General features: G+C 44.7%; 1 protein-coding gene across 3 annotated transcripts in view; it reads right to left on the bottom strand.

Moving 5' to 3' along the window:
- The window catches only part of HYOU1 (hypoxia up-regulated 1), a 79,292-nt gene that overhangs the window by 49,093 nt on the left and 15,078 nt on the right, over nucleotides 1-15,121 (bottom strand). For all 3 annotated transcript variants that reach the window (XM_068240860.1, XM_068240861.1, XM_068240858.1), the window contains exon 3: nucleotides 4,639-4,732. In XM_068240860.1, the coding sequence (XP_068096961.1) occupies nucleotides 4,639-4,732 (94 nt within the window). The remainder of the gene's footprint in view (nucleotides 1-4,638; nucleotides 4,733-15,121) is intronic.

Here is a 15,121-nt window from a genome sequence, read left to right as displayed (position 1 = left end):
ACATGACTTTTTCCATATTGAAGCAAAGGTTTTCTTTTGGGCAATCTTTCTATACTTTAATATGTGCAAATGCCACCCATTGCATAATATGACAGATGGTGCCGCACAATGTTGGTTTATCGCTTTGCATGAAAACACCTGCTTTAAAGGCCATTTTATTATAATCCAGCGCTGAAGATTTCCATGAGAAGCATTTATAGTGTCTCATGGACACCACCCTGCATTCTGAGCCACTTGCATCATTTCAAGCCTGGTACACACCATGCAATTTCCCATCAGATACATGGGCCGAATTGATAATTTCTGACAGGCCTGGTCATAACTTCTGATAGTTTTTCCTAGAAATTTTCCAATCACTTCTATAAAAAAAAATATAAAATTGAAAATAAATAATATAGATCAGAATCCTGTCGGAAATTGATACGAACCATGACAGGAAATCGCTTGGTGTGTACCAGGCATTGTGCGTCACATAAGATTGCTCGTGCTGGGAACAGGTTTTTCAGCAGATTTACTGATTCACTGTCTGATCGATTTTCCGATCGTTTTGCTTATCAATTTCCATTCGCTGAAAAACCGATCAAAAATAAGATCGGACCTGCCCGAAATTATCTATTGAACCATTTATCTGCCAAAATATCTTATGTTGTATTCCCAGCATAATTTGCATTTGAGAGCTTGAAGTTCATCTTTTAGGTGTTTTTCACTGACAGCATATTTTGTATTGCAGAGAGTCTGTAGATGCCAGGTTTCATGTAATACAGCCCAGAAGCCACAGAAGACTGGGAAAGATGCAGAACTGTTTGTACTATTGATAAGGGAATGTTTTCTGAGAGAATGGAAAATGTGCTTGAAGAGTCCATGTCCGTTCTAACAAGGAAGTGAACAATGCATAAGCAAATACAGCAAACCGAGTAGTTGCATTAATCAGTCATCGAGTGTTAAGCATTCAACAGGAACCATTACACCACTAATCCCACAGCTGCTCTTTCAGTAGGGTGTTGTATAAAATACAATGCAACAAGTACAGCAAATGAGGTTATACCGGATAAACATATAGTACAGAAAATTAGCACTTTATATACTAGAGCAGGGGTGGGCAAACTTTTAGACTCAAAGGCCACATGAAGTTCTTAAGTTCAGACCACCTCAGACAGCAAGACACATAATGCAGTAGTACAAAATACATTTAATGAGTTTCCTCCAAAATACACATAATGAGGCTGCATTTCACATAATACACACATAACCCAGCAGAATTTACCCCAAAATACACATAATACGGCATTGTTCCCATAAAATACACATGATGCGGAAGAGTTTCCCTATAAACTACACATAATGCAGATGTATTTCCCCCAAAACACAATGCAGACGTATTTCCCCCCAAAAATACACAATGCGGCAGTGTTCTCACAATACACACATAATGTGCAGCATTTCCCCACAAAAAAAAACACACATAACTGGTAAAGCTTCCTTCAAAATACACACAATGTGGAAGTTTATCCCACAAAATACACATTACATACATACATACATACATACATATGCTTTACCCCAAACAATACACAGTGTGGCATAGTCCACAAAGACATATGAGGCAGCATTTCCCCCCCTCAAAAAATAAAGTAGGCAGCTTTCCCTAAACATATTAAGCAGAGTTCCCCATTGAAAATTATTTCTGCCACCCCCCACCCCTGTTAGTGCCTCCCCATATCCTGGTGTCAGAGTGGTTGTACCCGAAAATAAAACCAAAACTCTCACGAGGCAGGAGACTACCCTTCTGTCTTCTAGAGCTACTCCCCATCTTCACTGCAGAAGCTCCGGCTGCACATGTCCCGCATTGATAGGCAGAGCAGGGCTACAGGAAATTGGCCACCTGAGCATGAGCTTCTGATGCCATTTTCCCATAGCCCTGATGCCGAAATCTACCAAGACTGCCGCAGCCTGCAAGTGAAAGATACAACTGAAAAACTACCGTGAGGTTCGTGTGATGCCACAACGCCAGTTTACCTACTGGGGGATAAATACCCACGGCAGTGTATCTAGCCCTGCATCAGTGTGCCAGATAAAGTCGAGCAGGCCGGGTATGGTCCGCAGTTTGCCCGCACCTGTACTAGAGCATAAACTGACCCAGGTATAAGCCAACCCCTGACTTTTACCCTAAAAATCTGGAGAGGCATGACGGGGCGGAGGGGGAGACAACGGGAGAAGCCAGTAGAGACAGAGGTGCGGGCAGCACAAGCAAGCAGGTAAGAGCAGTTGTTCAGCAATAAGTTACCTTAAGTTTATCCTTGATAAAACATGTCAGGGGGTTGTTGCGGTTAAGCCTGATGCTACTGCATCAGGGGTGAAGATCTAGAAGACCTCTCTTTGCAGCAAGACTTTCTCTGTCACCCCACAATGCAATCTGGGTACATGGTCAATGGCCATGAAGCTGAGATTGCCAGCCTGATGCCTGCAGTCAAAATGCACTGCTACATGCTTAGACACATAAGGTTTCTCACCTTTTGCTTGTGCAACTATTGTGACTCACATCTGATCAGCGTTTTTGAAAACGTTTAGGCTCCGGTAGCCATTATCATGTAACCGAATCCACATGGACATTTCAACAAATGGACACAACTGACAAGGGGACAGGAGGACACTGAGGTGTGGGGGGGGGGGGGGGAAACACAGGACACAAGAGGGGACAAACATCTACAAGACGCACCTGGGCTATGAACGTAACAGGTTTAGAATATTTTTTCCCCTGGTTTTTGCCTTCTAAATCTATGTGAGACTCAGTCTGGAGCCTCTTATAGTCCGAAAAATACAGTATTATTTGCACATAATCAGAAAGATCGTGCTGCTCAACAAATTATGACCCTACCTTGCCGAGTTCTGTGCATATGCAACGTTCCCATTTTGTTAACGCTAATTACTGTTAATTACACAGCAACTCTCTACCTAGCAATCTTCAAGAACAGTAACCAGATACCTAAAATAGTAACAGACTCCAGTAACTCACTACCTTATCCATCACCACTGCTTCAAAATAATACAAGGAAAAGAAAGACAAAAGGAGGAACCAGGTGCAGAGCGGTGTTTGGTGTGTTATTCTACCTAGGCTTGCCCCTATCTCCTAATAACAGCTCTACCTACTACCCAAACCACTTTAGCCCAAACAGAGTACTGCTTCACATGATTCTGCAGCTGTTAATCATAAAATTCAAGTTATAACATGGGTTGCTGTTATGTCTTCAGCAATCAGCATTGCTACTGACTACAAGGGTACCAATTCTCTCAACCAATGTATTTCTTTAAGTACTGGTCCTAATGACAAATCCACTTTTTTGAAAGCTCGCCATACAATTCCAAAACTAAAAAACTGTACGCTCAAAGAAACTGCTGGCTGATAAGTTTAATTTTTTTCAAAACCCAGATCTAAAAATAGATAACAGCTTAGAAATCAAGCTGTAACATTTCATGTTCTGTGGGTGTGGCTACTGCAGGAACTTTGATTGCAACATCCCTACTGGTCAGACTGGTTAGAAAAAGCAGCTTAGAACTGGAGCGATCAAAATAAGTATCAATTCAAGATTATTAATCTCTCGTTGACCATCTCTGTCAGTCAAGATATTGGGGTCCCTCATTATCTTTAGTCCAACTTTCAGGCATTAGATTGCTGACTAAAAAGCAGAGTGAACAAAATTGGGAGGTTTAAGGCCTCTTTTTCACAAGCAGCTGAAGGTGATGATTTGATCCATGTGTACAGTTGAGCAGGGAACAGACTTGTCTTTAAGTTTTCCGCGCGCGTTTTTCTGCATACTTTTTCTGCACACCAAGTGTGTTTCTATGGAGGAAAACGTGCGCGTGCTTTCACAGCAGCTGATGTAATTGATAGAGAAAACTGCCAAAATGTGCAGAATCAGGATGCAGAATGTCATTTTTTTTTCTGCGTACGAACAACACAGTAAGTGTGGACTAGCACATTAATTAACATGAGTTCTCAGTTTTTCTGTGCAGAAAACGCGTACGAAAACTGTCAAGTGTGTTCCCTGCCTCAGATTCTTGTCAACTACAACAGCGTATGCAGTTTAGAGTGTTCACTGCACAGATACATGTGCTGATTGGCTCAAGGCTGAGCAGCGAGTACTGCTCTATGGTGGGAGAACAGTGGGGGTGGGGAGGAGAATCACGATGGAGAAGCAAAAGAGGCCTTAAGGAACAGTAATTTGCTCCGGTGAATGGGGGGGGGGGGGGGGGGGGGGGGGAGGGAGAATGTCAGATTGCTGAATGCTGAAGTAAACTGGAGTTATTTGTTTGTTCTACCCATGTTTAAATTTGCTTCACCAAACTCCATGTTGACAATGTGCGTAAGCCAATAAGTTCCCCTAGAACTCAAATGGCAAAAGAGCCAAAAGTTAACACCCAAAAGAACTATGCAAGACCATGCAACAATATATACTTACAAGACCTATTGATTCCCATTTCAAAAATCTCACACTGGGTTTCCAAATACAATAATGGTTTATAACTGTTTACAGACTTTGCTGGACATGCATTTTCTGTGATTTCCCCTTGATTTCATCAGCATCTGGAAACTGCCATATCAGTTTTTTTACACTAAAGCAGAAAGAAAGAATGACTCACTTGTTTAAAACAATTTCCATGGGAACTCCAGGCTTGACTATGGCAATTTTCATCCATTCAGAGCCCAAATCCACAGACATCACTGCCACCGACTCTGCAACATGAAACAGTGGAAAATCATTCAAGTTTTCTATGCAAAGGAAAATGAAGCACCTTTTGTACATGGACATTGTTCTGAAAAATGAACCTGTAGTGTTCCTCATTACACATCTCCAGCTGCTTGCTCGTTCTGCGTTAGTTAGTTGGGAGACATGGATTCAGCTAACGGCAGTAACTCTCCCCATTTGTGCAAATGACTAAAGGGGGAGTGGTTCAGACTGGCAAGGTGAGCGAGAGCTGGAAGCCATCAGTCCATAACAATCTACTAGTGGAGCAGGTAGCATTCATTTTTTTAGCTTTTACAAAAATAAAGTTAAGCTTTGGTACCCCTCATATGCTTAATGAGAAATGTTATCTGAAATGAATATATGACAAAACCATTGTCTGATCTGGGGCTTTAAGTGCCCTTTCCCACCAAGTCAGTTGCTTTGCGCTCTGATTGTAACATAGCCAAAAAGTCGCACAGTGTGGTACAACTATATACAGTGAGGCACACAGTACAATGATCGTATACCTCACTGCAAACGTACTTATTACCTGGTTAACGCACAGTATGTTGTGGTTTACTGCATCAGAAACCACTGCATTTAATGAGTAAAGCCCCACAGGAATATCAATGCATCTCATTGCCGTGATATTGTCCATTGCAACCCAACAGACTCATTGTGGAAGAGCCCTAAAGTTCTGGATTTCCCTTCTCTTTCTGAGGCCATCACACACATTACATATTTGATGCAGTAATTCCAGAGAAATTGCATTTAGAAGAGTCTGTCATGTGACCCAGAGATCCCTTCAGCAAGCATGGAGCACATCTCACTTCCCAGCTGTCCTCTGTGCTGCTAAAAGATGAATCTGCAACACATTCATATTAGAAGACTGAGCTGTAGCTGAAGGCTCCAAATAGTGATAATCTCTCAGTGGAGGGAGAAAGAGTTCAGGTAATCTGTGCTCAGGTTGGCTGCTGCCCAATCCCAGTTACCCTCAAAATATTTAATGTGTGGGTTTTGATAGGATGGAGGGAGGATGAAGAGCTATTTATTTCTCTAGCACAATTAGTGTATCATTTCAAAAGGAAATGAAACTCAAGGACTCCAGCTAGGCATTTTAAAATTTTCTTATTGCAAAAAGTACATATGTGCATATTAAACCTTATGGGAGCCCTCATTTTCTAGAGAGTTGTTAAACAGTTCTATGTAGACTTTAAGCTGATGGGAGTGTAAACATTCCTAATGTCACAAGACCTTATCAGACTGGCCAATTACTGGTATTACAGATACACTCTTCCCATTAAACTTTTCAACCTCCTCTACGGACCATCTTGATAATGGTAGAAAAGCAGTCTGTGCTCTATGAATAAACTCTTAAAGTGGATCCGAGACCAAGTAAGGATGTCCGCATTTTTGTGCTGGTGGACATATTTTGGGGGCATTAAACCCTATAAAATAAGCTTTTTTTTTGAATAGATTTCACAATAAAAACCTTATAATAATATTAAGCTACGCCCCCCAGCACATCTAACGCCGCGGCGTTCAGTCCTGGGATGCAAAGGGTCATGGGATCTAATTATAGGCAGGAGGAGGCAGAGGTGGTGATTCAAGTCTGGAGCTGCTGAACTCTCGAGATACTAGCGTGAGCAGCACAGTCAGTGGTGATTCTAGGAGGAGTGACACCCGGACACAGAGTGTAGTGAGGATGCAGGGAGGGGGGGTCCGACCTCACTCCTCCATCACTCACCATGGACCCCCCTCGTGTCAGAGCGCAGCGTGTAGTTTCCATCAGCTTTGCTCCCATCCCTCCCTCACCATGGCCCCCCTCTTCTGCCCGTGTGTGTATCAGAGCACAGCGTGTCTCTTACCAGCGCTGCTCCTGGACGTTCCCTGGACGTGTTGAATCCGTGTAGGCAGACATTATGGTACATCATCCAGCCAGCAGCTCTCTGCATGTCTGTGTAAACGCGACATGCAGAGAATAGGAAGTGGTGAGAGCTGCTGGCTGGACGGTGTACCATAATTTCTGCCTGCACGGCTTCAACACAGGGAACGTCCAGGAGCAGCGCTGATAAGAGACTCTGCGCTCTGATGCACACAGGCAGAGGAGGGGGGCCATGGTGAGGGAGGGATAGGGAAGAATTTGTATAGCAGCCTCACTGCCTGGAGCTGGAGGATTGGATGTCAGGTGGTACTTTAGCTGCAGCCCCCCCCACTATCCCTCCAGCTTTTATTGCTCCCCCATCCAGAATTCTCACAACCCCCTCCCCATCCTGAATGACCCTTTCCTCACCCTCACCATGCTGCAGCCTGTCACCACTTTTCCACTCTCTCCCATCACCTTCAGCATGTTGCTAGAATTTCTCATCTACTCTCCCCTCCTCTACTACCACCTCACTCTGCCATCCTTTCCTTGCCTGCTGACCCCCTCTCTGCCACCCTCCCCTCCTTTTGCGGGGCCCTCTCTGCCACCTTCCCCCTCCTGTCACCCCTATACCCCCCTCCCCTCCTGTCTCTTCTTTGCCATTCTCCCCAGCTCACACTGAGCATGCACGGGATTTCAGAGACGAGGGGAGGAGAGGGGCGTGGCATTATCACAGGTTGAGGTGTGGAGATGCATAGCTAATTACCTGTGTAATGATTGCAAGCCTAACATGGCAGCTCTCATTGTGTCATAGGAAGAAATGTTCATATATTGTTTAAAGGGAAGGTTCAGGGACAGTTGATAAAAAAATAAAAATCCGAATCCACTTACCTGGGGCTTCCTCCAGCCCGTGGCAGGCAGGAGGTGCCCTCGGCGCCGCTCCGCAGGCTCCCGGTGGTCTCCGGTGGGCGACCCGACCTGGCCAGGCCGGCGGCCAGGTCGGGCCTCTTCTGCGCTCCATTGTGCGTTCCACGCCGGCGCGCTGACGTCATCGGACGTCCTCCGGGCTGTACTGCGCAGGCTCAGAACTACTGAGCCTGCGCAGTACAGCCCGGAGGACGTCCGATGACGTCAGCGCGCCGGCGTGGAACGCACAATGGAGCGCAGAAGAGGCCCGACCTGGCCGCCGGCCTGGCCAGGTCGGGTCGCCCACCGGAGACCACCGGGAGCCTGCGGAGCGGCGCCGAGGGCACCTCCTGCCCGCCACGGGCTGGAGGAAGCCCCAGGTAAGTGGATTCGAATTTTTATTTTTTCCCAACTGTCCCTGAACCTTCCCTTTAAGCTGTATGCAGCTAGATTTACTGTGTAAACCATCTAAATTTTAGATAAGATACAAAGACAAGTTACTTGTTATAGTTAGTGTTTCACCTCGGATCCGCTTTAAGGCTTGCTCACCCTATGAGTTTTTTTTTTTTTAAGCGATTTAAAAGCGCTTGTGAGAATACTCACATTTGAATTCATTACACATAAGCGTGGAGCTTTCCAATTGCAAACGCGGTCCTGCACCATTTTCTGAGCGTTTGCACTTCAATGGAAGGTATAGGAAAATCACTAATCACCTTAAAGAGACTCCGTAACAAAAATTGCATCCTGTTTTTTATCATCCTACAAGTTCCAAAAGCTATTCTAATGTGTTCTGGCTAACCGCAGCACTTTCTACTATCACAGTCTCTGTAATAAATCAACTTATCTCTCTCTTGTCAGCCTGTGTCTGGAAGGCTGCCAAGTTCTTCAGTGTTGTGGTTCTGCTATGAACTCCCCCTTCCAGGCCTCTCTATGCACACTGCCTGTGTGTTATTTAGATTAGAGCAGCTTCTCTCTTCTCTTTTACAAGCTGGATAAATCGTCCTCTGAGCTGGCTGGGCTTTCACATAGTGAGGAATTACAGACAAGGGCAAAGCTGTTTGCAGGAAGAAAAGAGCAGCCTGAAACTTCAGTGCATGAGAGATGCAGGGGGAAAGAAACACACAAATGATCTCTTGAGATTCAAAAGGAAGGATGTATACAGCCTGCTTGTGTATGGATGTATTTTCTGTGTGTGGAAATACTGTACATCAACCTACTTCCTGTTTTGGTGGCCATTTTGTTTGTTTATAAACAAACTTTTTAAAACTGTTTTAACCACTTTTAATGCGTCGGGGAGCGGCGAAATTGTGACAGAGGGGAATAGGAGATGTCCCCTAACGCACTGGTATGTTTACTTTTGTGTGATTTTAACAATACAGATTCTCTTTAAAAAGTGCTTGGCAAAGCGATTGTGTAAGCACTTTTCAAAAACTGCTTTACTTACAATGCATTCAGTTCCAGGTTAAACTCTTGAGGACCACAGACTTACACCCCCTTAGTGACCAGGCCATTTTTTACAATTCAGGACACTGCAGCTTCAACAGGTCACTGCAGGGCCATACAACTTACCACACAAATGAAATAAATCTTGCCACCGAATGAAATGCATCTTGTTGGTGGCATCTGACTTCTGCGATGTTTGTTTTCTTTTTATAAAATTTTTTTTTGGGGGGGGGGGGGGGGGGGGGGGTTTATAAAACTTTTCTTTTTTTTTTTCTTCTCCCCACCTAACCTTTCGGGAGCAAATCGCATAGAGGGATCAGCTTGCGAGCCTCTCCTGGGGACAGCTCAGTGAAAGGGCTGGCACCCGTACAGCGCTGCACAAGCAATTCCCACTAATCTCCGCTGCCAGGACTTGACACCGATCGGCGATAGTATGTCCTGGGGGAGCCACCTCCCCGACACCTATCGCCGTTAGGCGGTTGGGAAGAAGTTAAAGAGCGCACTTCCTGTAGCCTTCACACAGAAAATCGCACACCAAAAACTAATTGCACAAAAAAAGCTTCAAAAACTGCTGCGTGCAGCACGCTCTGAAGAAGCCCCAAGGGTGGGGTGAAATGCATTAGCGATGGCCGCTGCTGGGGTGCGTCCTGGATGATTTGAATGTTTGGGCAGTTCCCACGTGGTGGCTACCCGTTATCCCCTGCTTATTACATCTTATGGCAGCAGAGCACAGTATACAGATAAGTGGAAATAGGCAGTAGCCTGCATACTTATATGAAGTGCTGAGGGAAATGCACATTGCATTTCAGCAACCTTCTATGTGAACTGTCTGGAAGGGGCATCACCGCTATCAGCTAACCGGAGAAGAAGGATTTGTGTGGCAAGGACTGATGATCACACATACAGTTTGCAATCATGATCGGCACGTGGTGGAGCTGCCCCTAAGTGATCTTTTCATCTACCAGGTCGTATGCTGCTTTTTATCATTATTATGACAAGTAAACCTTATTGGGACATTGCCTCAGCATTACATTGTTTTTGATGCAAAGATGCTGCTAACCATCTCACATGGACTATATGGGCATAATAGAAGATTGCTTGAATTATACATAGGATTTCCTGGATAGGAACTACTATTTTTTGCATATGCAGTTTTTTTCTACCTAAAAGTGCACTTTACTTCAGAAGAAAGCTTTTTTTTATTAGCTAATCTTTATGAATTGTTGATATCAATCACTGCATAATGTATTGCATCTTTGGATTGAAGTCGTATCCCTGCATATTTATGAGTGAGTGGTGATGCGAGTGGTTTCTCTCTGTTAGATGTATTGGGGCCCCAATTGGATCTTGTCATTTTTTGATTTATGCAATTTATACCCTATATTTATTGGGGGGGGGGGGGGGGGGGGGTTGCTCAAATTTTCAAACAGTGAAGCATATTTTTGTGCAATAAATGGTTCTCTCATGAGTGCAGCTAAACTGGTGTTGGTGTTCTGTATTTTGGGTGGTTTATTATTACCAGTGCTAGCACCTGGGAGGTTTGATACATATTGTTGAGCAATTGTACATATATTTTTTCTCTAAATTTAAAGTGAACCTGAAACCTAGGCAATGCATTTTAGAGGGCAAATTCCAAAATGCATACTTTTTTGCATTAAAGCAGACGTGAAGTGAGATTTAATGTAAAAAAAAACTTATTTTTCTACACCGCTTGTAATTCTGACTGCTGAGAAATTCGTAACCCAGTGTCTTTCAGTCATCTCATGGGTGTCCAATTGCAAGTCCTTTATGTTAAATTATGCAAAAAAGGTGCACACTTTCCACATACTTTTCAATATTCCCAATTTGACCAGGACAAGATAAGTAACAGAACGTTTATATTGCCGATTTCTCCTGGTGGACTCAGAGCCTAAGCTGCTGCCATTAGGGTGTGCTCAACAGGCAGGACTAGGGGCAGTATGGGTGTACACACGCTGAGCACAAAGGTATACACTCTTTTGGCACTTGATGTCCCTGTTCTGAGCACCTTGGTCCACACTTTAAAAAGGCATATGGTTGCAACAAAAAAAATTAAAAAATTGATAAAAACTGGAATGCCAACTAATTTTAGACCAATGAAGGTCTTTCTTCAGGATCTGAACTGAGTACCCTGCATTTTAAACCTTTGATACTAGTTGTATTGCGATTGATCATTTGGACAGTGTATGCAAGAGGTTTCCTCTTCATGGGTCATTCCATAATGCACCGCACATAGCTGAGCAACTTTGTAAATGCAATTGTAGCAGGGGTGTATAACCCTTTAATAAGTTCTACACAGAGTGAACCTCTCTGTCCTCTTTTGCACCAGAGCCTGTGGAGTCAGGCGATTGCAGCAAGGAGAAGTAGTGAGGAGAGGAGCTGGGACAGAGCTGCACATAGTGAGGATTACAAAAAGCTGGAGATGCCACGATTGGTGTAACCTAAGGAGGGGAATGTACAGTGCACTTGGGACTGCCACTACGTTGTCTGAAGGAACAACCCACACAAAAGTGGTAAAAGCCTGATCTGGGCAGGACAGCGTTTCCAGTGGAGACTGTGTATTGGCAGGTTCTGGCCAGGGGTAGCCAGAAACTTTGATTAGAAGCAAAGTAAGAGGAGTACCAGAACCTTTAGGCTTCTTTCCCACCAAGACGTTGCGTTAGATGCAACGTTAAGGTCACATAACGTGCACCTAATACAACACAGTGTGGGGTAGAAGCTGGACATCAGATCGAGCCCCGTTAATCGGCTCTTCACGCGTCCTGTGATGCGTACTCTTGGACGCATGCAGCATAACGTGGTCCCGCCAGCCAATCGCCGCATACTGCGGCACTCCAGGAAGTAAACACTGCACGTCACACCATGCAGTGAAAATTAGCCATGTGCCTGGCCGCGGAGGAGGAGGGGAGACCTCCTCCTCCAACACTACTGAGGATGTGCAAACAGTCTAACGTGGCGTAGCCGCTTATAACGCACAGCACGCAGCACTTTGTTTTTGCCTGCTGCGTTACAGTGTAACGCAACATGGGCACTGAACAGCCCATTGATTTTTCATTGCTGTGCGTTGGGCTGCCTTACAGGCTGCACTAACGTGCGCCTGTAACGTCTCACTGTGAAAGCAGCCTTAAAGAGAATCTGTATTGTTAAAAATCGCACAAAAGTAAACATACCAGTGCGTTAGGGGACATCTATTACCCTCTGACACAATTTTGCCGCTCCTCGCCGCATTAAAAGTGGTTAAAAACAGTTTTAGAAAGTTGGTTTATAAACAAACAAAATGGCCACCACAACAGGAAGTAGGTTGATGTACAGTATGTCCTCATATAGAAAATACATCCATACACAAGCAGGCTGTATACACCCTTCCTTTTGAATCTCAAGAGATCATTTGTGTGTTTCTTTCCCCCTGCAGTTCTCATGCACTGAAGTTTCAGGCTGCTCGTTTCTTCCTGCAAACAGCTTTGCCCTTGTCTGTAATTCTTCAGTATGTGAAAGCCCAGCCAGCTCAGAGGATGATTTATCCAGCTTGTAAAAGATAAGAGAGAAGAGAGAAGCTGCCCTAAATAAATAATACACAGGCAGTGTGCATAGAGGGGCCTGGAAGGGGGAGTTCATAGCAGAACCACAACACTGAAGAACTTGGCAGCCTTCCAGACACAGGCCGACAAGTCTGACAGGGGAAAGATACATTGATTTATTACAGAGATGGTGATAGTAGAACGTGCTGCAGTAAGCCAGAACACATTAGAATAGCTTTTTGAACTTGTAGGATGATAAAAAAACAGGATGCAATTTTTGTTACGGAGTCTCTTTAAGGTACACATGCTAGATGGCACTCAGTGGCCAGTAATGGCGGTCTTGGCTAAAAAATATAGCTTGTGTACAGGAGTCCCCTACCAGGTCACCTAAAGATCCGCCACTCCAGATATTTAGTAACAAGGATGCCGGATTGACCCCAAGCACATTGTCCACCTCCTTAAACCTGCCTGCAGGAAGTCACTATGCCATGTGCCACACTTTGCCCCACCCTCCCCTCTATAGCAACAGATATATAGCACTAGCCTTTATGGCCAGAACTGTTGCCCAAAAGATCCAGTCTCCATCCCTGTGGGCAGCAATACATTTTTATATCTCATATACGCTCCAAATGACCGAGTAACACTGAAGAGGTGAAAGGGTTGCAATAAATTAAACCCGCTTTGTGCACGATTATAAAGCAAAGAAACAAACGAGAGGAGAATTGTGGTTCTTGACATCTTCAGCACCAAGCCATAAACCACAGCCAGCAAGTTTTGATTATATAATTTAGTTCGATTATTCCATTAGATCGAATATAAAGATTTTTCCAGCATGTCCGATCTGATTTTTCTCGAAAAAACTGGATAATTGTTCGAATTTCTTGATAAAAAAAAAATAAAAATAATTTTCAACTTTCATTCGATTCGATCATTTAGATCGAAAAAAAACACGGGATAACCGAACGTTTTTATTGTATCATGTATGGCCACCATAATGTTGACATTAATTGCACAAAGAGAGACCAATTGTTACTCATTTTAAAACCTGCACTAATCCATTTATTGGAATCAAACGTCAAGACAACTACCTGCTCAACTCTGATATAAACACAGTGGAATGACTAATATTGCACAGGTATCAAATTGTTCTTGCACCCTCCTTTCTCACAAGAACTTCCCATTAACCAATTGTCACCAAGTCACTAAACCGGTAACTAATGTCAAATGACTAGAGATAGTGACACTTGCTCAGTAGGAGCAGCTTAGGAAGGGAGGAAGGGGCGAGCACAGTTTATAACTCAGCCTTGAGTTATAAATTCCATAAACAGAAGGGCACAGTTTAACTTCAGGAGTCAATATATTTCTTCCAAATATTAGCTGCATAGCAGGTTCCAACTGAATAAGGCACAAGAACATTGGCAGGCTAAGCTCATAATGCATCTTACACCAGGCATTTTTTTAAGCAGTTGGTTAGCCAGAAAATATGGGGATTTCGCCTGTGGACAAGTTCAGAACACTCAGGGTAAGAGTCTGACTAGTAAAAACTGAGTGCCTAAAGTTGCCCCCCCCCCCCCCCCGGCCAGAACCCAAAGTTTGCCCACTTTGCGTTGTGGCTGGCCACTTCGGGTTCTGCCCGGTCAATGTGCGAAGTGGCCGCGGTGCATGTCCGAAATGAGCCGAATGCTGGCGGCTCCAATCATTTTACCCGGCGCTGGCTCCGCCCCCTGCTATTGGCTTCTGACAGCCGGGGGACACGTGTCCCCCCAGAGTCGTTTGTGGCTGCAGAAAGGCAGAGGCAGGAAAGCAGGAATTCGTTCGTCCCTGCAGAGCAGGTGCTGACAGAAGCAATGCCTGCAGTGCTCCCCGCTCTGCTTTCCTGCAGCCACGAACGACTCGGCGGGGGGAGGTACTCGTGTGTCTCCGGCTGACTGAAAGTTGATAGCAGGGAGGCAGGGGGCGGAGCCAGTGCCGTGGAAAATGATCGGAGCCGCCAAGATTCGACTCATTTCGGAGATTGGCCGCAGCGGCGCGGCCACTTCGCACATTGACTGGCCAGAACCCGAAGTGGCCAGCCACAACGCGAAGTGGCCAAACTTTGGGTTCTGGCCGTAACATATACAGCGAAATACTACAGATTTGCTCAACTGTGATCTTCAAATCAGAACCGGAATCTTTATGCATGTGGACCTCGGCAAGGGGTGTTACCCGACCCTTTACCAGCCTCTGGCTGCTGCGCTCCACCACGCCAAAACTTCCTCCTTCAAAGCCATTAGGACGAAGTATCAAAGAGCTGAATAAAGACGTGGAGCGCAGCGGCAATAAGGGCGAGTTAACACCCCTGTTTCTAACTGCCAAAAAAACAAGCATCTCCTTCCAGTGACATCACCTACCAGCAGTAAATATGTCACCATGTGATACATTTCTGTATATCAGGGAGAGGAAAGATTTTACAATGAACAACACTGACTAAATAATTTATACATAATTGTAAAAATTAAGCACTTTTTTTATTACATTATTTTCACTGGAGTTCCTCCTTAAAGAGAACCCGAGGTGGGATTTAATTATGTTAGTGGGGCACAGAGGCTGGTTGTGCACACTAACACCAGCCTCTGTTGCCCCATGGTGTGCCTCCATGCCCCCCCTGC

The sequence above is a fragment of the Hyperolius riggenbachi genome, chromosome 6 (assembly GCF_040937935.1).
Source record: "Hyperolius riggenbachi isolate aHypRig1 chromosome 6, aHypRig1.pri, whole genome shotgun sequence".
NCBI classification, from domain to species: domain Eukaryota; kingdom Metazoa; phylum Chordata; class Amphibia; order Anura; family Hyperoliidae; genus Hyperolius; species Hyperolius riggenbachi.
This window is presented reverse-complemented; position numbering and strand designations above follow the sequence as displayed.